The sequence below is a fragment of the Nansenia antarctica genome (genome assembly GCF_963989245.1).
Source record: "Nansenia antarctica genome assembly, chromosome: 12".
In the NCBI taxonomy this organism is placed as follows: domain Eukaryota; kingdom Metazoa; phylum Chordata; class Actinopteri; order Argentiniformes; family Microstomatidae; genus Nansenia; species Nansenia antarctica.
In genome coordinates, this window is record NC_137682.1 from 7612388 (window position 1) to 7638153 (window position 25766).

A 25766-nucleotide genomic window follows, 5' to 3' on the forward strand; every position below is an offset into this window, starting at 1 on the left:
CACCTGTCCGCATTCAGCCCCGCCATCCAACCCTCACCACAGTCTGGCTCCACCTGCAGGCCAGAACACACCATGCTCCCCACATACTGTAAAGCATCTAACATATCCCGTGTTCCGCGATTCACGTTACAACAGAGCTCATGAGAGACGAGTAGGCCTACATTCTCCCCGGAGAGAGCCTGGTGAAGCGAGGTTAGCCTACAGCGAGGATTGCCGTCTCCTCCTCTCTCCCTCAACAAACGCAGCGTTTTCTTTTAAAACACACATAATAACAAAACAAGACAACAAGGCCACATCCTGCAACCAACGACCCCAACAACCCATACAGCCACACAACAACACACAAATTACAATATAGCTATCTAGGTATTAGGGACATACATTACAAGTCGGGACCCAAAACAAAAAAGAAAGTAAATCAAATAACCCCCACACACCCACCCCAGGGACCAGAGGACAACAGTCAATTACAATTGTGATAACCTACACTCAACTCAAAATATTTTTAAGATTGACAGCTGTGGATATCCACAAATTAATATTTGCCTCTTTAGCACCATGCATACGGGCCGTAGAGAGTTCCAAATAAACAACATCCAAAAATACATATATATAGAAAATAAATAGAAAAACATTTAACAACATAATAAGACAATGAATAAAAAGATATAGATAAAAGTGTAGTTACTGCAACTGTATTCAAGCGCTGCTCTTCCCGATATGGCGTGTGAGATTACAGGTACTGGTCTGTATTTAGCCGCTATCTTGCGCAATAGGATATGTGAGATTGCAGTATATTAATGCTTGATACTGCATCTGTATTCAACCTATCCTGGCTGATACGGTGTGTGTGTGATCGCAGTGTAAAATGACATAATGTGATTTGCAAACACATTTAGCCTATCCGCTTGTTAAGTCGTGACGTGTTTCCGGGTCCAACGTTGGCTGAGGCGCTGTCTTCGAAATGGAGAAATAATAATAATAATTAATTATATTTATATAGCGCTTTTCCGAGGCTCAAATACCCTGACAATATGGAGAAAACGGTAAAGTGCTGTGTCCCTTGTTGAATGAATAGATCCGAGTCTAAAAAACGATTAAACTGTCATTCTACCGCTGTAGTTCGAGGTACTCTGGTGCGGAGAATTTCTGGTTTGGACTCGGAAATAGTTAAACGTCACTTTTGACGTCAGACTTAACAAGCGGATATTTGCAGCGAATTTATAGCTCTTGGATTATGGATCATAAAACTCATAACTGCTGCAGGTATAAGAAGTAAAAAGATAAAACTATGAAAAAAAAGATAATGGTTAATGGATAGAAGGCATAGATAGAGTTTTAGTGTTTAACCATAACAGCAGCAATATAATATAACACTTGCATTATTTTGTATTAGATAAGGTTCCCATTGTGTTGCTTATTTTAATTGACAGGACTTAATCATCTTTGCTAGACAGATGGAACAGGTATAATGTCAATACAGGAACACTGAGGTGTCACAACATCAGGAGAATACCAGGTACACTTTCAACGGCTCCTCAGTCATTTGTCCCAGCACCACCATGATATAGCAGCACTGTGCTGGTATAACAATATTGTGGGGAACAGGGGATATAACACACAACTCTAGCTGATTTTGGACTGCCTCCTAATACTAGTGCACTAAGCTACCAGTGTAAACAAGTAGACTCACTTAACACTGCTTGTAACACACAGGCTAAAATGAAAGTCTGGGCTTTCCAATCGTTTATTTAAAAGCTTAAAAACATTCAAAGTAAAACCTGATAATGACAAAACTCAATGTGTACTCAATGTCCTTTTCAGCTATACAATATTATACTGTATGTCACTTAAAACATGTTTTTTGCATTTAATATTCCCCTCAGGGAATAATGTGCATAATGTTGCTCATATCTCATAACTACAGTAAGGTCTTGTGGGACTGACTGTCTGGAGATTACAAGGTGAGTCAGCAAAACAGAGAAAGAGGAGGAACAGAGAGGTGAAGTGAAAAGGCAAGAGAACAAAGGATGGATGGAGAGAGAGAGATAGAGAGAGAGAGACAGACAGAGAGGCCTAGGCTACACAATGACAAAATGACAACGAAAGACCATTTTGATCCCTGGCCACACAAGCGTTTTCTCATTGTCGCGCAAAAGAATCTGTGGCCACATGGAACCGTGTATTCAGGTACACTTGGCATGCGCATACTGGTAGACCCAGATGATTCAAATATAATTAAAATACTAAAATAATAGAAATTAATAAATGTTCATTAATTCATTCGGTAGTATTGTCAACTCTCGATCAATCTTCTCTCCACTTACATTACGTCTGCATCCAAGATATGGCATGTATACGTTATTCATCTGTGTAAATTTAGGTTGTATAAAAAGAGCTGATTGCATAATAAACGTTAGGATAATTGTTGAAGTGCATTCTTTAGCCTATATAGCACAAGGCATGCATTGAATGTAACCTCAAGTGCTGAACAGTATTAAGTAAACCACAATGTGTGGTGTCCGCGTCATCGTTATCGAAAAACGCACCCAATCGCCGACCACACGACTTCAAAAACAATACGGAAACACCCTCTCAGCATTATCGTCTCGTAAGCTCACGAATTCGGCAGAGTCATGTAGCCGTGAGGTGCAAAGGATATCAGATCATCTCCGTTTCAGCCAAATCCGGCTCTGTGTAGCCTAGGCCTGACAGACAGTAAGGGAGAGGAAACAGCCTGTGTAATTGACTGACAGAAAACATCCGTGCTGACTCTTCTGTATTTCGAAGAAATGTAATTTCTTTGATTTATACACCCTGTCTCCAAGAAGCACCCAGTAGGAAAGTGGCAATACAAACCTGACAACCCACCAATTCTAGCCTGATCTTGAGACTGGGCTTTTCCATTACATTGACTTTTAAGTACCGGCCATACTGTGACAAGACACTTCAATATGGAAGATGTAGACTCGGGGAGGATGCTAATCAGGCCAACCATGTGGAACTGGTTTTTACAACATCCTGTGATGGTGAAGTTAAGTGTGACAAGAACCATCAAACAATGAACATACAGGTTGGTATGACATGAAGATGGTAATGCTTTGTATACTTGTGACGTTAGAATTATAAGGTTCTATCTCCATTTTTGTCAAAATTTAGTTTTTTACATAATCTGATCCATTAGGCGTTTATTAATGCCTGTGTAGTGTTATTTTTTTAAATGTTGAAATGTTTTAGTTAGTAATTCATAAAATACAAAGGTTCCATCTCACCAAACATAATGGAATGTAAAAACTTTGACGCTCAATATCTCTGAACTGCCCTAAACGGAGATAGAACCTTATAATTCTAAGCTCACGTACTGCTTCAGACTGGGTGATAGATCAAAGGGGTAAAATAATATAAGCGCTGACTAAAAACTCAGTTCTTGGTTCAGACCACACAGCTGGACCTAGAGCATGGACTTGCTCTGCTGCCTTATACACCAAGTAAAAGATTCCTTAAACACATAAGCTGTTAATATCTTTTATTTTCTTACAAATAGCAACTTGCCAATTAATAATAATACATTTACCCATATTTTATTTCATTGTGATTTATCAATCATGCATTGATTACTTCCTTCCCCAGGAAACTGGACCAAAAAAAGGAAAAGAAAATACTGTCAATATACAGGGCACAAATATAACTTGAGACATGGGGTGTTATTTCATCTTCCTAGTCGACAGCTGTACTGCAAAATCACTTTTAAGAATTGGAATTTCTAAAACAAATAATGTAATATTGGTTAATATTATAATAATGTCGTTTTTTCTCATCACGCTATCTAATCATGCGCTGTGGCACGACAGTTGTACCGTATGAATTATTGAGCGGAATACTTAACATAAGGATGAAAGCCTCTTGGGATCAATAATTTAAGCCTGCATAAGCCCTGTTAACACTCCCCTGTGTTAGGCAGAAGGCAAGTCTACACAGCTAGGGCATATAGGATGTCTGTAAAGAAATATTTAAAAAATCATATGACATCATATTGCTGTGCACATGGCAATTCCAAATGTCCTGGATGGAATATGGAAATTAATCGGATATACTGTTAAACACACGCAGACAAACTGTTTGCATGGATGGTTTCTGCTTCAGAATTTCTTTTGACTATTTCTGCATTTTGTTTCATGCAGACATACACTGCGTGCACAATTATTAGGCAAGTGAGTATTCTGACCATATAATTATTTTTATGCACATTTTCCAACTCCAAACGATATATAATCTTGAATGCTTATTGGATTTAATAATTTTCAGGTGATATGTATTTGTGTAATGAGTGAGGGTGTGGCCTAAAGGGATTAACGACCTTATATTAAGGTGTGCATATTTATTAGGCAGCTTCATTACCTCAAGTAAAATGGGCCAAAAAAGAGATGGGTTAGTCTGACCCTGAAATGTAAAACATTGGAAAATGCCTTTCAGACGAATGCAACACTAGTCTAACCTATTGAGGCGTGACCACTGGACAATCAAATGTTTCGTTGCGAATAGTCAACAGGGTCACAAAAAACATATGGAGAAGAAAAGGCGCAAATGAACTGCAAAAGACTTGAGAAGCATTAAACGTGAAGCTTCCTAGAACCCATTATCCTCCAGGGCCACCATATTCCAGAACTGCAACCAACCTGTAGTGTCCTGAAGTTTGTGTCAACTTCAAGGTGTCAAATGCTCAGAGACCAGGCCAAGGTAAAGAAGGCTGAAACATGACCACCGCTGAATAAAATTCACAAGTTGAAGCGTCGAGATTGGGCCAAGAAATACCTGAAGACAGACCTGTGGCTGGATCACTAATGGACACATGGAGTCAGGCGCCAGCAAGGTGGAGGAGGGTATTGGTTATGGGCTGCTATCATTAAGGATGAGCTAATTTAACTTTTTCAGGTTGAAGATGGACTGAAAATGAACTCCCAAACCTGCTGCTGCCAGTTTCTGGAAGATACTTTCTTCAAGCAAGTGGTACAGAAAAAAGTCTGACGCATTCAGTACCGATCTACGATAGAGGCTGGCTGAGAGTCCAGTCAGGTACATCTTTTTATTTATTTTTTTAAGTTATTTTTTCTGAGTGGGGCAGTCCCACTCATATTTTTTTTTCATTTTATTGACAGATACAGTAGAGATTTAGACAGGAAGGATGGGTGAGAGAGAGAGGAGGGATGACATGCAGGACATGTCCCCAACCGGAATCGAACCGGGGACCCTGCGGTTACATGGTCAACGCTTAACCTGCTACGCCACCTAAGCGCCCCTGCACCTAAAGGAGATCTGGAATAGGGAGCTGCCTAATCTCTACTGGTTTGTCTGGAAACTGTCGCACTAAATGATCTGGCCTGCCTGTCTGGTCCTAAACACACAAACCTCTCATCCCTCTGAAGAGAAACAGATGGGCCTTTCTACCTCCCCTCCCTTCTTCTCTTTCTCCCCATCTCCATCTCTCTCTTCCTCTCTCCATCTCTCAGCAGTCTGCCCTGTCGGACACCCCGTCTGTTGTGTATGGGTCATCTGCTCATGAATGACTCACCACCTCACAGACGGCACCACTTCCCTCTACAGTATTTCTCCTCTGAGCTAACTCATACGACAGCACTGGGCGAGTTGTCTGAGGTTAGAGAGGCTAGGCTACCTCGTACTACAGAACTGGTTTAGATGTCTGAGGTTAGAGAGGCTAGGCTAACTCATACTACAGAATAGGGTTGCCAACTGTCCCATATTAGCCGGGATGTCTCGTATTTTTCGGGCTGGATGAATACACGGGACCTCCCTAGTCTTGTCCCGTATATTCATCCAATCACGGGCCACCTCATGCGTACGTGATATGATGCGTTTTTGTGTGACTATATGCAAATGTTGTGTGCCTATCAAATATTGCAATACTCATTGTTTAACCTTAAACATATTTTAGGTGTGCCCACTCTCAGTAGTAAACAACATATTTAGGAGCAGGCACATACCATATCAAGTAACAGTAAGACCAGTTTAACTCTAAGGACATAGGAGCCTTACTGCAGTGGTCAGCAGGGTAGAGCAGCATGGACACAGGATAGAGCCATGTATGGGAACTATTGTAAGTTACGAGGTAAAAGCTATTTCCTCTCTGAGAACTGTATATAAGCTGTAACAAACATCAGTACTTTGCTTGGCATCTCTTTATGCCACAGCCAGGCTCGGCACCAGCCATGTCGTAGCCATGCTTGAAGCTTGGACTTAACAGAGCATGCTGCCTTGGAAACATCTGTACATGGGAATGCAACCCAGATCTGCCTAATACAATGATCACAATTCAACCTTCTCTCTGAGTCATCAATATATAATTTCCGGCCATGTGACCAAGAAAGATCAATATATCAGTACGTATAGCGTAAATGCGCCAAATCCTGCAAACCCCCCCTCGCGCCATGCAGTGGCACGCCCTCTTTTGTCCTGTATTTGGTAGTGAGAAAGTTGGCAACCCTCCTACAGAACTGGGTTAGTTGTCTGAGGTTAGAGAGGCTAACTCATACTACAGAACTGGTTTTGTCTGAGGGGAAACAACTGTAGCAAGGGAAATGATTATGGAGACAGCAAATGGGAGTATATGTGACAATGGTGATGGATAGATGCATGAATGGATAGACGGTCAGAAAGATAGATACTCACATCTCCTACAGGTGTCACTGCTAACACACTCCTGCTCTTCTTCATCCTACTCTGTGTCGTTCTTCCTCAGACAGACACGTCGTCTCTCAGCGTCCACCACACTCTTCCTCAGGCCCTCCTTCACCACAACTCCTGGACATGGAGAGAGAGAGAAAGAGAATTGAACACTAAATCAGACCATTTAACACATTCTGACATTCTGTAGACTATTTGTTTGTCCCTGTCAGATGTGGGTTGTGTTTCGATGACAGAGTATCAGAGTATCAAACCTTCCATTGAAGAACAGAGGTAACAACAACAATATGTGACCAAAAAAAAAGCTGAAAAGCTGTTGATGCCCTTTCCAACCACCTACAAGTGTGAAGCTGGATTTTCCCACACTTGGTCTGAAAACAAAAGCAGTGCAACCGGATCAACGTGGAGCCAGATATGAGACTGAAACTCTCCAGTTTGGAGCCAGAGATCACTTTGCTCATGTCTCAGCAGAAGCAGTACCATTCTTCCCACTAAGTCAGAGGATGATGGGTGAGTAAGCTGTGCTATATAAAACTGGCTGCATTTTTTATGATATACTGTTGAGGTAGGAGGCCTGTTGTTCCAGGGCTATTTAGTTAGGTGGTCCGCAAGTTTTTTTTATTGGGTAAGTGGTCCTTGGTCTGAAAATGTTTGAGAAACACTGCTCTACACTAACTAGGTGTAGTAGTGAGGATTACTCACCGAATTCATTGCAATGCAAATTTTGGCTTGACTATAGCGAGTGTGTCTGTGATATGTGATCACATGGGTCTGTGATATGTGGTCACATGGGTATCTGTCTATTTGTCTGTTTGGGGTGTTGGGGTATTTGTTGTCTGGTACACCACTTGCACATCTGGATGGATCTTCATTGGCTTACCCTCACATACACACACACACACACACACACACACACACACACACACACACACACATACTCTGTTTGTCTGTGTGTCTGTCCTGTTTGGTGTGGGTCTGTGATTGTCTGATGTCTAACAGCTGTGTCCTGTTGTTCAGGTGGTGATTGCACCGGGTGCTTCGAGTATAAAAGATCAGAGAACACACCACTTCGGACGGGCTTCTTACCCGTCTGCACAGCGTTGTTATTTTCTTTAGTTCTTTTTTTATTGTTATCACCCTTCCCTTTTGGAAGGATGATGTGTCTTTGTTTTGTTCTGTTATTATGTTGAGTCTTTTGTTGGTCGTAACCCTCCCTCAAGAGTGGCAGTAAAATCTTTGATTCAATCAGCGACTCTGTCCATCTGTTTCCATTGTCATGTGACAACGAGCTCAGAGGGCATTTAGTCAATGATAACGTTATATGGGGGCTCATGCCAAAGAAGTTTGTTGTATAGGAACATGAAGAATTAGGTTTTGTTATATTACTGGTGGTCCTGTATTGTTTGGTTAACGTTGTGTAATCCACAGGTTGAATGCGGTTAACGGTTTGTGTGTAGCCCATGTTTTAGACCCTTCTTGATAAAAAGCATTTCCAATAGGGAATGTTTCCAACCAGCTAGGGCAGCTGGGCTATTTTATACATAGACTCACAATATATATATCAAATGTATACGCTTGGACCTCAGCCATGACCTCCTTGTTGCACGTTTCAGAGTTTCAATTAGGGTTCAGGCTGCGACTAATGTACAAGCAGCGCCATCCAGCGATCTTTATGCGTCAGTACACAGACTCCCATTGTGAAGAGTGGGGGGTCATTTTACACCTAAGGCACACTAAAAGTAGGTGAAACAGCGTCGTGCTCAAAGTGTTAAGGAGTTGTACTTCACTCAGATTTTTCTTCACAAGGTTCAAGGCACAGAATAATATGCTTCTGTGAGAATGCCTCAAGATCATGTAGTATTCTGGAGAATTCTAGAAGATGTCGGTTTGAAGGGTAACTGGGGAAAGATTCATGAATGTGAATCGCAGACAATATAACCCAGAAACCAAGATGTCTGACATTGGGAAACACATTTATCTAATTGCTCTCTGATAATTAATTAAATATAGGCTACATAACATAAGCCACTCAAATGTAACTGGAGACCTGGAATGAGTTCATATGAACAACAGTCCCATGTTGAAATGCACCAGAGAGCAACACTCTGTTCAGATGTGACTATGGCTGCCCCCCGATTGGACCACTAGTCCATTGGTCAGTCAGTAGACCCTTAGTTGGCAAAATTGTGTTTGGACCCATCGCAGAGTAGCAAAAATGTCCTCACACAGGAAAAAGTACAACCACAAGAATATTAATTAATCCTAAAAACATTTCAAACATATTTTAAAAGATGAATAACACAACAAACTCTTAATGATAACTGAATATTTCCCCCATAATAACAGAGTTTGGTATCAGTGTATTATCACACTCACACTCACACGCATTTCCAGCCTCTCTCCCGCCAAGTGAAGATTTTCTTGATGAGGTCTGTGCACTGTCCTGTTTAACTAATCTGAGCAGAGAGAACAATGCCCACAGCACAGGGAGCCGTATTATTTCCCTGTAGGCTTAAGTTTGCTATAAAACTACATTTTAAGTAGATGCATTGCTAAACTGTCTGATTTCTTAAAGTGTAACAGAACACTCTCCTTGTTGTTTTACCCGAATCACGGGGCTGCCTCACAGTTTCACTAATGAACTATGTAAAACAGGGTAGCCTAATTGGTGGTAGACATTATGAATACAAATATCCTATATATACCCTGTCAGCATGTAGTAGGCCTAGAGAAATAGCATCATCATTAGGCTTCAGGGGTGAGCTGGCGATTTCGACTTGACCAAGCAATATTTCTAGGATGGGTAAAGAAGTCCTAGATGTGACATCACCCATCTGTTTTCAGTGAAGAAAAAAAAGCTCCAATCTAAGATCTCAGTCCATGTCACATGACATATGTGCACAATAGACGCCTGTGGAGGGTGAGGCAAAGCTCAACACACCCTCAAGGTCACAGGACACCCACACAGAGATAGCTTTTGTAAAGCCACAACAAAGTAGGTCCAATACGTTATGTGTTCAATTGCATGCATATTATGTCCAATTACCCTCTGCTCCCAACAGTGAATGCTTTCAAGGCTATCTATGCACAATAACCAAGAATAATTCACTTAGGCTATTTACTTATTTCTAGTACGTGGTGGAAGAAGTATTGACTTACCGCAGCTGGCTATTTTCTCTCTCTCTGCCCAGTGGAATGGAAACCAAAGGGACATAAAACCCATGACCAAGCCATTCATGATTCCACATCATCACCATGACGATGCAAATATGCCTGCGTAATAATTTGAACATTTGCGGAAAATGTAATTTATGTGAAATGTGATTGAAGCCAGTGTGCATATACTGTATCCACTTGTGTGTGAGACACCTGCAACAAGACACAGGAGGCCATGATGTTATCCTGACTGTCTTGTGATAGATAAAACTAAAAATAGATAAAACTTTCCACAAATAAACGTTCTTTCAGTGCTGGTATCTTGGTCAAATATTACCACATTAAACACACACGTCAAACACATTCGTCAAACAAAGTAATCAAACAGCAACCACACACAACATACTGAACGGTCTAAAAAGTAGTCTACCAGTGTATGAGCTACATTTAAAGACCATTGTGTAATGGGGAAGGGAACATATAATAAATGTTGGTAATGTTTGTATGTGTGTGGATATGTATATGCATATGATTGCCTCTCCATCAATGTACAGTATGTACCATATTATGTTTGTATGGTAGTTCTGGTGAGCTGTGTGCACTGTTGAGGGAAAACGTGGGTTAACTCAATTAGTTATATTGCTTAACTCAATTAGGCATATTGCTAGTAACAATAAACCGACAGAACGGTGCACATTGTGTTTCCGGCCTGAGTAAGCACAGTTGAAGCGAGGGTGTGACTGGAAATGCCACTGGTGCGCACTGCATAAACATATCACATTTTAACCGTTTAGCAGACACTTTTATCCAAAGCAACTCACAACTAGAGATTACAGGGCTAAGTGCCTTACTCAAGGTGGTTCAAGGTGGGATTTGAACTCATGACTCATTCTGTTCACAAGTCCAACTCACTATCCACTAGAGTCTAGACCACCGCTACCCCACATATCACAAATGGGCATTTGATAAGTAAGTAATCTAGCTAAGTATGTAAGTTAGCTACCGGTAACTATGACAGGAAATACAGTAGTATCCCTCTCCTGGTTCCAATCCTACCTCTCAAACAGGGAACAGTTTGTCACCATCAATGGCTCGAGTTCCCCCCCAGCCCCAGTCAATCAAGGCGTGCCTCAAGGCTCTGTGCTTAGACCCCTCCTCTTCACCATCTAGATCTACGTATGTTTCTCCTTCGCCAGATCCTCCGTCATCACGGCCTCAACTTCCCAGGGCTCTACGCTAACCTTTTTCACTAGGAGCACATGTGCTCCTAAATGAAAAATGTTAGGGGCACACAAAGAAATTTAGGAGCACAGTGAAAAATGTAATTATAACACATTTTTATTAGTGATTTTGCCATTTTTGCACCAAAGTCACACATTGGCCCATGCCTACAGCCCTACTAGACGCAGAGTTGATGGCATTGTATTATGGTAACTAGCTGTGTCAAGTTCTCCTGGTTAGCAGCATGTTCATTCATTCATCCATGTCATGCCTGTCAGCTAGCAGCTAGCAGCCCAGCCAGGCTTTAGGGCTAGGTCTGTCAGCTAGCAGCCCAGCCAGGCCATGCAGAGGTCTGTCTCCATGCTGCCCACCTCCCTGCTGCTGGGTCAGGCTACATCAGTCACACACGGTGGCCAGACAACTCCACATCTAGGGGTATTAAACTACCCCACATCCAGATGACCAGTCCCCAGCCCCATGCTGCCCGGGGTGGTGACATGTGGAGGTGGCCAGCCCAGCACGGTGCCTCTGCGGCGGCTAGCTGTTAGCACACCACCATCCCCGGGGGTCCCACCTCTCTGCCACACTCAAGTACAACATGTTGCATTTTCATGCCATTAGGCAACTTGCTTCCTAGGGTTTCCTAGGATTAGAGATGCATTTGGACTTCTGGAGTACCTCCACTACTTTCAATGGGTTCTGAAGGTCTGAGAGCTTTCTACTTTCTACCCTGGGTAGTTAACCCTGGTTGTAACCTTGGGTTCAAATCTGGAGTGTGTGGGACCAAATCTGTAGATGTGGTGAGCTAATGAAGCTAATGAAGCTTGAGATGAGAAAAGGGCGCTTGTCTCTTTAAGCCCCAGGAGGGAGTTAGCGATTAGCGATGTTAGCTTAGCGCCAGTTTAACAGAAGTAACTTCACTTTTAACATGACTTCCCGTGGTCGTAGCGGGCTGGCTGACGGCTTAAAATGTGGCCACACGGTTCGCGCAGATTTATTTTTAGAATAAAAAAAAAAAAAATCGGAAATCTGTACTCGCACGTGTGCTCGTGAATTTATTTCTCTAGTCGCACAGATGTATTTTTAGTCGCAAATGCGAGTGAAATGGTCGCACTGTAGAGCCCTGCTTCCACTGCTATGCTGATGATACCCAAATCTACTCCATCCTCCCCCCTCAGTCCCTTGTCAACTGCCTGCACAAAATAAAAACCTGGATGACATTAAACCTTCTCTATAGGTATATTCAGCATGCCGATGCGGGTCGGGTCCTTTTGTCTTTTTTTTGTCACTTGATACTCCTAATCCCTACACATAAGCTACACCCTCTTTCACTGTCAGCAAAAGTGTGAGCCATATAGACCAAGACAAGAAGTGTCACACCCTCTTGTCACAGTATACGTATCTGCCCTGTTAAGACCAGCTGTACTGCATAGGCAAAGTGGTCTCAGTGAAACAGTCAGCTGCAGGTCTGGGACTTCTTTTTCTTTTGTTCAGTGGACTAACGGTCCTCATGAGTTTTGTGTATCCTGATCCGGAACTGCTGGATCGGATTTGCCTAGACGACTGGATCATGCGTTGCACTAATCGATCAGTCTGCGTCATGCATATTGAATGATGTGTCATATCTGAAATTTCCGTTCATAGTCGTAGGCTCCTAAGTATTGTCTCAAACAGACAGAATAGGCGATGACCCTCACAGTCTCGTATTGGCTACATCCATGACCATGTTCTCAATTGGTGCTATAGGACAGATTCAACAGACTGGAAGAGGGAGCACACGCCCAAGTCTGCAGGGGCGTAGTCCAAGTCATCAGTGCAACCATGTAACATGACTAGGATGACAAGTGAAAGTGTAATAATCATCTGTTACACTAATGCCCTCTTGTCACATCACATCTGTATCTGAAGAAGCTTGTCTGGTCTCTAAGTACAGTACTGTGATTAGAATCTAGAGTTTATCTGTCTCTCATAACCAGAAGGCTCGTCAGAAATAGATTTATCATAAGCTTTTAGGTCACTGCCCCCCCCCACTGAAAGCAAATCTAATTGGATGGACAGGACAGAATCATTTATCATCATTTGATTAGTGCTGGATATGCACATTTAATCAGAATGGCGAGCCGTTCCATCTTACACAGAACCGGTAATGTCTACACACTCACCGTTTTAATCTTACTCTCATATCAATAACCTCGCACCCTCAGACCTCTCCGAACTCCTTCTTACTCACACTCCCTCCCGTAGTCTCAGATCCTCCTCTGCCAACCAACTTGTCATCCCTTCTGCCCGCCTGACTACGATGGGGTCTAGACTAGAGCCTTCAGCCGCTCTGCTCCCCGCCTCTGGAACTCTCTGCCACCCGACTTACGCAATATTGACACTCTCACCACTTTCAAATCCTGTCTTTTCACAATGGCTTACTTGGTTTAATCTCATGTATTTTGTTTGTTGTTATATCTCATTTTGCTTTGTTGATTTTAATGTTTTGATATGTGGTTTTAAACTGTCTTGTAAGGTGTCCTTGAGAGCCTTGAAATAATAATAATAATATTAATAATATTATTATTATTATTATTATTATTATCAAGACATGGACATGGTCCACTGTGAATGTCACTAGATGACACACTGTACCTTGTCATCCAGACAGGGCCATGATTTTACCAGATGTCTCTCAGTACTGTAACTGAGGATCATCATAGATGCCCTTTAGGCACGCATAAGCTACGCATAAGCTACTCATCTGATGTGTTGATGGCTGCTGTGTTGATCCTTCAAAAGGGGCCATACACAATAGAACCTCAGCCAGCAGCTCCTTTCAAAGTATGCAAAATCTCGAGTCCAGTCTTATGTATTAAAAAACGTACTCGGCATCACTCTGACAACCAACGCAGGGATACATGTACACACACACACACACACACACACACACACACACACACACACACACCATTAGTGGTTATTGAGTGAGATGGGGGGTAAATGTGACTTACTTTCAATGGGAAACCTGCACACAACCGTCCTATTCTGCCTGGGATGGATGAGAGGCAGACACACACACACAGCTTCTGGTCCACAGCCCTCAGTCACTAACCTTAGGTGCTATCTCTGCGACTAGGTAGCTAGCCTCCAGTGCTTTCTCTCTGACACTTTTGCACACTTCATCATCACTTGCTCTTGTTAAGTTATGTTGGCTTTTCAAATGAATAAAACACTCTGCACCCTTGCTGGCTAGTGACGGATGACTTGTTGTCAGGTGTCTTTTCAGCAACATCACAATATTCTCTCAACTGTCTAATATATTATTGACGCTTGGCCTCTGCACCAATCTGAATTCATATTACACAGAAGAAAAACATGTCTTTAAAGTCTCTGTCTGACTGACGGCAAGAGCATTGCTTTAAACATCTCCTGTCTTTTCTCAGACAATTGAAACGCACCATCTGAAACGTACTACTGTAGGGTACACACATACTGCAATCTGCAAACGCTGGAGAGTTTGACTTGGTGAGACTATGCACTCTCACTCTGTAGTCTGTACACTCCTATTTCCTGACCATCATACTTGGAAACCTCCCCACCCGTGAATTGTGGAGGGGTGTGTGTGTGTGTGTGTGTGTGTGTGTGTGTGTGTGTGTGTGTGTGTGTGTGTGTGTGTGTGTGTGTGTGTGTGTGTGTGTCTGTCTGTGTGTCTGTGTCTGTGTCTGTGTGTGTGTGTGTGTGTGTGTGTGTGTGTGTGTGTGTGTGTGTGCGCGCCCCGTCACGCCTCGACCCTTGTTTTGGGGGTATAAATATAAATAATGTATATTTATACTCCATAATTTAATTTCCCAGTGAGTGAACAGGAAACCGAATCCATAGCTTGTTTACCCTATTTTAGGTGAAGGTATAAGAAGAGTAGATGATATAAAAGATGAATGGAGTATGTTATGTATGCCATCGTTTTATTATTTTAATAACTTGACATCGTTCGCCGTATCATAAAGGATTTCTCTCCGGAACTTCCTGACAGCGCTGGTTGACGTTGGCTTGGCTGGGAGGAATATCGTTGAACGATATCGTTTTTTTTCCAACATCATTCGTAGCAAAACCCCCGAAATATCACAATCCCAACAACTGCATGAACGCCAACTATCTATGAACAATAAATAAATAAATGAATTAATGAACTATCCATCTTTAACTATCCATCTGACTTGAAAAGGATTCCAGAGTGACCGTTATTGCTCATCATTCACCACCAAACCCGTTACAATGAAAGACGCGGCTTGACTCTCCCTGATATATAAAAAAAACTAAAAACATTCTGAATATTAGAAAGTCTTACCTGGCGTTGAGTCTTCCACTTCTCCACGGAGAGAGGATGGAGGAACACGGTGAACTGAGCTGTTTGTAACAGTGTGCATGTGGTCTGGTCCGTCTCTGTCTGTCTGAGAACCCTCTGGAAGAGTTCTGCCGCGTGTGTGTGTGTGTGTCTGTTGCTACCCAACCCTTAAAACCTCATAGGAGCCAACGGACCCCCATGTGGATCCGAAGTGATATAAAGAGTTTACCTCGATCAATTCTCTTCATCGATATCACATTTTTTTCACAATTTTGCATGCTATACGATGCCACCATTTTTTTTCCCAGAGACGGTAAACACGGCCGAAGTCACTTTCAGTTTTCTCCAACTGGAGAATGTGTCATGTCCGGTTCAACGCCGAATTTCCATACCATTGGTCGGCCAACCCCAAAAAATCCCCCCCCCCCCCAAAAAAAAATCTGGTACATGAGAAAGGTCAAGGGTCAAAGATGGTGCCAACATATCTCCAAATGGCCTAAACATATAGGTGTCCGCCTAAACATACCTGTACTAAAACAGGTACAAAGTTGCATTTGCTCACATTACTAGCATCGACTTTGGCACAAGTACTAATAAGACCCTGGAGTACTGATTCCTAGATGATTTGGGCTTCGTTATCAGGTTTCCAAGGTGATATTCACTGTAAAAGCTGTTTGTTTTTTTTAGGCGGAGACTGAATTTGAGATGTTTTATAATGTTCTAGCTCTATTTGCTCTGACACAGTAACATAGATTTTGATTCTGACACTTCTACAGCCACCCCACAGGTGTTAGCTTTCATTTGATAACAAGATCATTATGAAGGCCCTTGTGATTGTGGAGATATTCTATATTCACTGTGGGCATATCATTTCGAGCAGAAAACCAGAAAAATGAGGTGGATAAGATCTGTTAAAGAGCTGTCACACCGTTTACACCAAACATGGTATCCTACTTTGACCCTGACCTTGGGTTTAGTTTTTAGTTAAAACATCTAGAATTCCTTAGATGTGAAGTAGTCATATTTTGGACCCCCCATAGTATGTAATGAAATCTTCAATTCAATGGACAAATGATTCATCAATAAATGAAAAACTTCATTTTCATAGTAATCTAGTACATCACTGACACATTGAAAAATTCAATGCAAATGCATTCATGACCATTCAATTATCACATTTCCTTGATGTGATCAAATGACTTGATTCTTTATTGTCACGCACTCCCCTCCACAATGTCGATTGCAGACGCTCTAATATTGTAACATAATATCTGAATATTTTGTCTGCATTGTTTTTGATAAGCCATTTTATTAACTGTAATCCACTTTACAGTATCATGCCAACAGAAATGCTAAAGTGTAGTAGCCTAACAAAGTGACTTTACAGAAAAAGACTGCAAGCAAAGTGTTCAGAGTCTGTGTCTGTGTTTTGGACACAGTCTGATCATTTGGTCCACATGTCGGCAACCAATCAAAATGTTCTGACTTCTTTTCTTTTGAAACACAGAAATACGTTTCAACATTGTTGAGAATCACAACACAAACTCGCTAGTCTGTCAGATGTGACGTGTGTGTTGTATGTACACCTCTATCTTTGCTACCCGCCTGCATATGTCTGTGTGTGCTTCAATGTCTGGATGCTGCTGTATAGTATAGTGGATAGTGTACATAGCCTTTATTTATGTAAACCAGCTCCTTCCCTTCTTGTGATTTTTTTTTTTACGTTTTTCCCCTTTTTTTCCCCTTTCCTAACACCAGGGGAGCCACCCCTCCTAAATTTCGTTGTTTGGTACCTGTACTGTAGCAATGACAATAAAGACCATTCATTCATTCATTCATGTCTGTATATTGCTATGACTATTTGCTCTTCCTTTGTCCCCTTTGTCCTGTTCTTATCTCATGTACTGTATTGATGTTGCTGCCATTTGTGCTTGACTGTCTTGTCTCCCCGGCATGTTTGTGCTTGCTCCAATTGTGCTTGATATGTTTGTATGTCCTGCTCCATTTGTTTGTGTTTGCTGCAATTGTAATTTTTTAAACTAATGTATTTTATTTTAAGGAGCCTATTGTCAACTGGCCCGGGGACTACAGCTGGAAATTAGCCATGTAGGCTAAAGCTGCTCCATTTACTGTTGTTACAGTTAATTAATTAATGGGGACTGTCCACAACATCATAAACTAATAAACTAAACTAAAACTAGTCAAGCCAAAATACTGAAATGCAATGGATTCGGTGAGTAATGCCCACACGGCAATTCTCAAGTCACGCAAATGACCAAAAAGCTTGGTTTTTTTCTCCTTTTTTTTGTGTTTTCAGTTTTTTCACATTACAAACGTGTTGAATAGCCCACTCAATATAACAAACAGCAGTTTTATGATCACTAAATATTGTGTGTGTGAATTGGATTCATTGTATCGTCTGCCGTCCTGCTTCCTGGGTTCGTGATACATGGCTTGTAAACAACATTTACGTTTTAGGACGTGTTCAAAGACAAGGACTGTGTGGTCATCTAATTATGTGTAGTTATGTGTTTTTAGCATGTTGATGTTCTATCAGCATGTTGTAATGTGCTAAACATGCAGTTAGATGTTAGTACATAGCTATGCTTTCTTTTTAGCTGCTAGGTACCTACCAACACGATGGTTGCAAACGCTTTTCTCCAATTCTCTGTTTGAGGTGTGCCAACATTCAAATAAACATATCTTCTTCGACTATTTTCAGATTTCAATGTATGACACATAATTTGAAAGCTTACAATCTGCATTTTGAAAAACTGAAAAATGACCTTGCCCTATACTTGGGGACTTTTTCACCAGACCCTGTCACATGGGGGGGGGGGGGGTTAATGGGGCCCAAACGTTTTGTACCTAAGGGAGCAACATGCAACAGCTAAAAACTGTCTGGTCTAATCAACTACACCCAAAGTCAGGCCCAAACCACAGAAACATGTCAAGAAGTGGATCATCTCTTTAAAACACAGATCAATAGACCATCTATGGCCTTCTTGACACCCCCCCCCCTCTCTCTCTCTCTCTTCACCTAGACTCACAGTGTTGATAATAGACACAGCCTACAGTATCACCTTTCTCCAAGCCACCTGTACTGTATGACTAGACTGAATAAACATACAGTCATTGACCTCCCTCTGTCTGATAACATTTAGAACAGTCATCTCTTGGCTGTGATAGGCATACCCCCATCATTCTGCATCTGTCCAGGCTGGCTCCAACCAATTCAATATCCTGCCAACTCTAAGTTGAGTTTTGAAGCCCACAGGACATCCTGCCAACTATAATCACATGCACCAGCATGGTAACTAGTGGGCGTCCAGCTGTGAGCATTGGTCTAACCATCTGTTTACATCTGAGGAGTTGTGTTCATGGCTCCGCTGGCCGGCCCAAGCTGTTTTTATTTTTTGGCTGTTGCCAGGCAACTGTTGTTCAGGTGCAGAGATGGATGGTCATCTCTGGGCCCTTCTTCTTCTTTGTCTCGCTCACACACACACAGACACACACACACACACACACACACACACACACACACGCACACACACACACACACACACATACACCCATGCACGAACACACATGCACATGCACACAAACACACACATGCACCCAAACACGCACGCACACAAACCCACATCCACACACCCCTCCTTCTCTCTCTCTCTCTCTCTCTCTCTCTCTCTCTCTCTCTCTCTCTCTCTCTCATTCTCTTTCACACACACAATCTCCTACCATAATGGATATTATTACTTTACGTATGTTTAAGTCCACATAAACTGAAGCTTCTCTTCATTAGTGATCTGTCAATTGCAAACAGAAGAGGCAGTACGTAATTACAGTAATTGAGCACTGTGTATTGCTGTGCTTTGCTTAACACAATTTGAGTGCATCCAAGACATAGGTGATAGCTGAACAAAGTTGTTTTTTTCTTGTGCTGCAATGTCAGAAACCAAAGCCTAAGAATTCTACTCTCTTATACTTGTGTAATGTGACATAACAATACACTTGAATCTTGAAACTCTAGAATGGCCCAAAATGACAGCCTGAGCAAAGGAGGGTAATGCAACAAAAATGCAGGTAAAACAAACATTACACAACGTCAGCTGGGTTACTGTTGACACAATATAATGCTCATAAAACACCTTGTTGTCCACCAAGACCATGAAAGAAAACACCAAGACCTGCTTGACCTAATGGACCTGATAGACCTGAAACCTTGAATGATTCCATTCAAAGAATGATAACAAGCAGTGTGCTATCCACAACATTCTGCGTGTAGAAAGACCCATTCACCCCTCCCTCCCATCTGAAGGTTAAAAATCATTCAACAGGATCTTTAGCAGGACTCACTGGAGAGGGTTGTAGAAGAGCTGGAGAGCGTATGAGTCATCACCATCACACATTCTTCAGGGCATAAACCAATGCCTGGACTGTGCCTTCTGCCTTGCACCACGACACAGTTACTCAGCAGTCAGTCTGCCGGTTAGCAGTTGGTGAGTCATTTGGTCAGTCAGTCGGTCAGTCATTGTCAACGGTCCACCATGGCTCTCAACATCCCTGGTCTGATTGTGATGTTGGGATTCTACCTGCTCGTGCTCGGAATGGGAATATGGGCGTCCTCAAAATCCAAGAAGGCAGAGGGGAAAAGCGGCGGAGACAGGCTTGAGACAGTTCTCTTAGGAAACCGAGATATCGGCTTGTTTGTGGGAGTTTTTACCATGACTGGTGAGGGACTCCTTGGAGTCAGTTCAGGAAATTCCAATTCATGAATTCATTGCAAACCTGGTAGACAAGAGATACAATAGTTAGTTTGGTATGTCCAGCTGAAAAGGTGTAGGAGTAGGAGCCTTTGGAAGAATAATAAAGAGAATATTTATATATTTATTTAAGATTATATATGATAATCTACATCTTGATCAGGTCTCACACTAGCTGGGTCGACTGTGCTGACAACTGTAGTGTGTATTGTTGACATTTTACATTTACATTTTAGCAGTCGTTGGTCATTTAACAGACACTCCTACCTCCTACCCAGAGTGACTTACAATAAGTGAATATGCATAAAGCGAGTTAAACAAAGACCACAGTCATCACAAGTAAGACTTTCTATTAGAATAAGTGCTACAACCAGTCACAGCCTTAGAGAAAAGAGAAGATATCTTGTTTTTGTCCTTGGAAAAAGTGCAGGTTCAAGTGTGGTATTTTGGGTGTATATTGGCACAAATACGGTGCTCATAAGTTTGTGCTCGTACGTTTTACGGGGTGCAGTGACATGGTTTGTCTTTGGGTGGTCATTCTGAGGAAAGACCCCACACGCCAGTTCCTCAGAATAACCCCGCCAGCCTTATCTCCACCTGACATCTGACTGATTGGACTGGGTAACACATGGCCACCTCTGATTGGTGCAAGCCAATGACGCACCCAACTGTCCAAACCGTTTTTTGTCTGGCAGCCACCTCTCTTCTGCCTAACCCTCAAATACAACATAGGATTGCCTCATATTTCAAAGGAGTGAGGGGAGGAAAGCAACATATAAAAGAAATAGACTATATAAAGCTATAGCGACTACAATGTTGATGACTTGATTCTTATTTGATTTCAGGGTGAGGAAACAAATAAGTTATTGACTCATTTGCAGGACTATTCCTTTCACCCGAAGATGTACTGTATTTGCTTTCTAGTTCTATGAGGCACATCTTCATTAGGGTTAGGGCTGGATGTCTTACCTATAAGGAGGCTGGCTGTGAACTGATAGAATCCAGAGACAGGGGCAGTGTAGCGGCCACTGCTAGCGTTGAAACCCTGACCCCTCTGGAGGCTGTGCTCTGTGTCTGAGGGTTGTAGGGGTCAAAGCATCAAACATCTTACAGGATGGTTTAGCACCATTCTCCACATTCTTATACATGTTCTCACTATTTCGTCATTTGTCAATTTTTCGCTGTCAAGTGTGCAGTACCTTATGCTTCCAAGTAGCTAGCAGGTGTTTTCTTTTACTGAATCAGTAGCTTCACAAGAATGACGTCAACTCAAGGGCCGGAGACCTGTGAGACTAGCTTGATTAATCAGTGTATGTGTGTGTGTGTGTGTGTGTGTGTGTGTGTGTGCGTGTGTGTGTGCGTGTGCTTGTGTGTGTGTGTGTATTTCCTGCAGCTACATTCTTTGGAGGGGGCGCTATCATGGGAACAGCAGAGGCGGTGTACAACCCCACCATGGGTTTCATCTGGGCTCTTTTCCCTATTCAATGTGCCATGTCTTTTGTTTTCGGTAAATCATTCTAGATTCATGGAAGAATATCAATACGTTAAGTTACCTTAGGGTTTAGTTTCTAGCTCTTTAATGCTCCCTGTGTCCAGTACAGTACAGTGCAGTACATTGTACACTGTTTTATTATCATTATCATTTGGTTTCATACTATCACAGTTATCACAATATAGCTGTTGTTTTTTACTAAATCACTTTTGATCTTTCAGGTGGCCTTTTCTTTGCCAAGCCAATGAGGGACAGAAAGTACATCACTATGATAGATCCATTTCAGATCAGATATGGAAAAGTACTAAGTGCCACTCTAGTGGTGCCTTCCATGATAATAGACATTCTCTGGGTTACCTGCACACTGATTGCTTTAGGTAAATGCACACACACACACACACACACACACACACACACACACACACACACACACACACACACACACACACACACACACACACACACACACACACACACACACACACACACACACACTGAGAACTATTCAATCAAAACCAAACAGCAAGTTGACCAGTTGAATTTAACACATTTTAACAAATATAACCTTGATTACAATAATAAACATGCATCTTGCTCATCCAAATCTCAACAGTGTATGTACAGTAACAATAACTGTGTGTGTGTGTGTGTGTGTGTGTGTGTGTGTGTGTGTGTGTGTGTGTGTGTGTGTGTGCGCACGCGCATGTGCGTGTGCGTTATAGGGGCGACCATGAGTGTGATTTTGGATTTGAACTATTCCGTATCCATTGGCATCTCCTCAGCAGTGGCCATTGTCTACACTCTACTGGGCGGACTCTACTCTGTGGCTTACACTGACGTCATCCAGCTCATTCTCATCTTCTTCAGTTTGGTATATGAGATGACTGAGTTACCACAAGTAAAAGCAATATGGATGCCTGACATAGGAGATGATGGCAGATTATGTATGTTGAAAACATTGCACATTGCATTATGCAACAGTCTGTATTATAATAATAATAATAATAATAATAATACATTAGACTTATATAGCACTTTTCTAGACACTCAAAGAGTGTATTAACTCTAGCCTGGATTTGATACCATCCAGATTCCAAAGGCTATATTGACAGTGTCACCAAAGCTTAAAAGCTGAGCAATGTAGGCGGAGAGGAGGAGTAGAGGTTTGACTTTTGTTCCATCTCGTCACGTTAGAATTATAAGGTTCTATCTCCATTTTTGTCAAAATTGACTTTTTTACATAATCTGATCCATTAGGTGTTTTTAATGCCTGAGTGGTGTTATTTTTAAAATGTTATTTTTTTTGTTAGTAATTAATAAAATACAAAGGTTCCATCTCACAAAACATAATGGAATGTAAAAACTTTGACGCTCAATATCTCTGAACTGTATAGAACCTTATAATTCTAAGCTCACGATCGAACTCCATTCATTGTGGCTCTAACCGACTGCCTCCTCTGCCTCTGTAGTGGCTGTGTGTTCCCTTCCTCCTGATGAACCCAATGTCTACTGACATCACCCTGACAGCGGTCAACAACACCTTCCAGGCCCCCTGGCTTGGCAAACTAGAGTCTGAGAAAGCCTTTAAGTGGATTGATGACTGCTTAATGACTGTAAGCTAAACATCAATATTTGCTGAGGGTGGTGGGGGTTGGGCAGTAGGACACACATGTCACACAAGTAGGTGCTATTTAATTATTTTGGTTAGTGGAAAAGGTTTAAAGGTGTTTCAATATAGATTGAAGGTATCAGAAAGCGTATAAGGTATCAGACAGCTTTATCAGGGTTGATGACGATTTTCTGGGTTGAAAAAACATGAGGTTAGGTTGGTTGGTAGATTGGATGGATGAATGGACAGATGAAAGAGAGGATGGATAGATGAGAAAGGGGAGGTACAGAAAGGTTCAAACAAGGTTAATCAGAGGTTACTCAGTGTGGGTTATATTGAGTGAAGCAGTAATGACTGGTGAAAGGATGATGGCTAGGTAGTTGAAACGTTAGATAAATATATGGTAGGAATGATAGATAGTATGTTCGAAGGTTATAGTTACAATGTTGAGAGTAGCAGGTAAAATAATTGTAATAATAATAATAATAATAATAATAATAATAATAATGAGTATGTTGAAAAATGTTAGTGGTTCCCATGGTCTCATACACATGGTCTTGCCATGGCCACCATGCATTAAGATGGACTCAATTCAACTTTGAGTTGATGACATTTTTGCATTTAGCTTTTTTTAGAGTGCTATTTTGGAGTGCTATTTTAGAGTGCTAATTTTGGCTCTTTTAGAGTGCTATTGCAAAGGGTATGAATACTTATGCACATGAGGTATTTCTGGGTTTCCATTTTAATACATTTGCAGAAATGTTTGTTTGCAAAAAAAACTAGTTTTCACTTTGTCATTATGGGGTATTGTGTGTGGATTGATGACATTATTTTTTATTTAATCAATTTTAACTTGAGTCTATAACACAACAAGATGTGGAAAAAGTGAAGGGGTATTATGACTTTCTATAGGCACTGTATAGGGGCACCTATATCAACATCTTACTCATGTTCCTCTTTCAACTTTGGGGGAATCTTCGATTCTTATCCAATTACATCCTCAGTCTCTGGGGAGTGTGTCATTCCAGAGTTTCCACCAGAGGACACTGTCTGCCTCCTCCTCAGCTAACGCCCAGCTCACCTCCTTTGCTGCGGCTGCCTTCATCATCATCCTGTCTATCCCCCCTTGGTTGATTGGAGCAGTTTCTGCATCAACAGGTATCAATGTACTGTTTATAAACGACTTACTGTTTAGAATTGTTATAGAAGTTATTTAAAATTGATAAACAGAAAAAAGAAGAATTTGATCCAAAGGTTATATGATGGTTAACGGGCAGACAGATTTTGAAGGAAATAAATCAAATGTTTCAAATAATATCACTTCATTCACTGAATTGAGTGAATTACAATACAATTGACCCAAATGCTGAGAGGTATTGTTTCTGCATCACCTCCTCCAGCAAGCTCTTGGAACAATTTCCATTCAGATTCCTCATATTCCAATCAGATAATTCAGATGCCTCATATTTCCAGACTGGAACCAAACGTCTTATGGTTCACCCTCCCCGTACGCCCGTGGGGAGGCGACGATGGTCGTTCCCATCGCCCTGCAGCACCTCACTCCACCCTACATCTCAATCATCGGCATCGGGGCTGTCGCCGCCGCCGTGATGTCATCGATGGACTCGGGCATGCTGTCAGCCAGCTCCATATTCTCCTTCAACATCTACAAGAACATCATCAGGAAGCAGGTAAGAAGGAGAGGAGGAGGGAGGAGGGGAGAGGTGGAAGAGTGTGAGAGAGGTGGAGGAGAGTGAGAGATGGAAGAGTGTGAGAGAGGTGGAGGAGAGTGAGAGGTGATAAGAGGGTGATGTTTGGAGGAGGGTGAGAAGTGGTTGTAAGTGCAGGGGTTGTAAGTGGGTAATCACTGTCTGACCATGCTGGATCATCTCCATCATGTTTTGGTCCTCTGCAGGCGTCGGACAGGGAGATGCATTGGGTGATCCGTATCTCCGTAGTAGTTGCCGGCCTGGTTGGTACCGTCCTCACCTTCTTCCAAAGCAGCATTCAAGCCATCTGGATTCTAGCCTGCGACTTGGCCTACACTGTAATCTTCCCCCAGCTGGTCTGCGTCCTGTTCTTCGAAGTCTCCAATGGTTACGGTGCCCTCGTAGGGTACTTGGTGGGGCTGTCGCTAAGGGTCCTGAGTGGAGAGCCCAAGCTCGGCCTACCTACACTTCTACACTTCCCTGGCTGTACTCTGGAGGACGGTGTTTATGTACAGCGTTCTCCTGTCAGGACTATAAGTATGCTCTGTGCCCTGTGCGCCATCTTGATTTTCTCCTACCTGGCTTCGTGGATGTTTAAGAAAGGGCTGATTCCTGAGAGGTGGGATGTGTTAAAGGTGAATTCCAAAATGTCACCTCCAGGAGAAAGCGACAGCGCAAGAGTGAGCAGTGAGGATGAGAGCGGATACGTTGCCTCAGAGCTGATGCTGGACACCAGATCTTAGTTTTTTAAGTTTCGCTTTTTTTTCCAATAATGGAAAAATATGGAATA

At 42.1% G+C, this 25766-nt stretch overlaps 2 protein-coding genes across 2 annotated transcripts in view; one reads left to right on the top strand and one right to left on the bottom strand.

Moving 5' to 3' along the window:
- Positions 1-74, bottom strand: part of LOC308168815 (3',5'-cyclic-AMP phosphodiesterase 4B-like) — a gene marked incomplete at both ends in the record, with an annotated part of 33969 nt that extends 33895 nt beyond the window's left edge. Inside the window, one exon of the mRNA XM_080543459.1 lies at positions 38-74. Coding sequence (XP_080399585.1) covers positions 38-74 — 37 coding nt within the window. The remainder of the gene's footprint in view (positions 1-37) is intronic.
- A 19876-nt stretch (positions 75-19950) lies between these two features.
- Positions 19951-25719, top strand: LOC308168816 (high-affinity choline transporter 1-like; the record flags this gene model as incomplete). The annotated part of the gene is made up of 8 exons (XM_080543460.1): positions 19951-20134; positions 21560-21673; positions 21880-22035; positions 22381-22529; positions 23128-23271; positions 24272-24425; positions 24741-24958; positions 25183-25719. 8 exons carry the CDS (start codon positions 19951-19953, stop codon positions 25717-25719), a joined length of 1656 nt encoding a protein of 551 aa, XP_080399586.1.
- Positions 25720-25766: the final 47 nt, after the last annotated feature.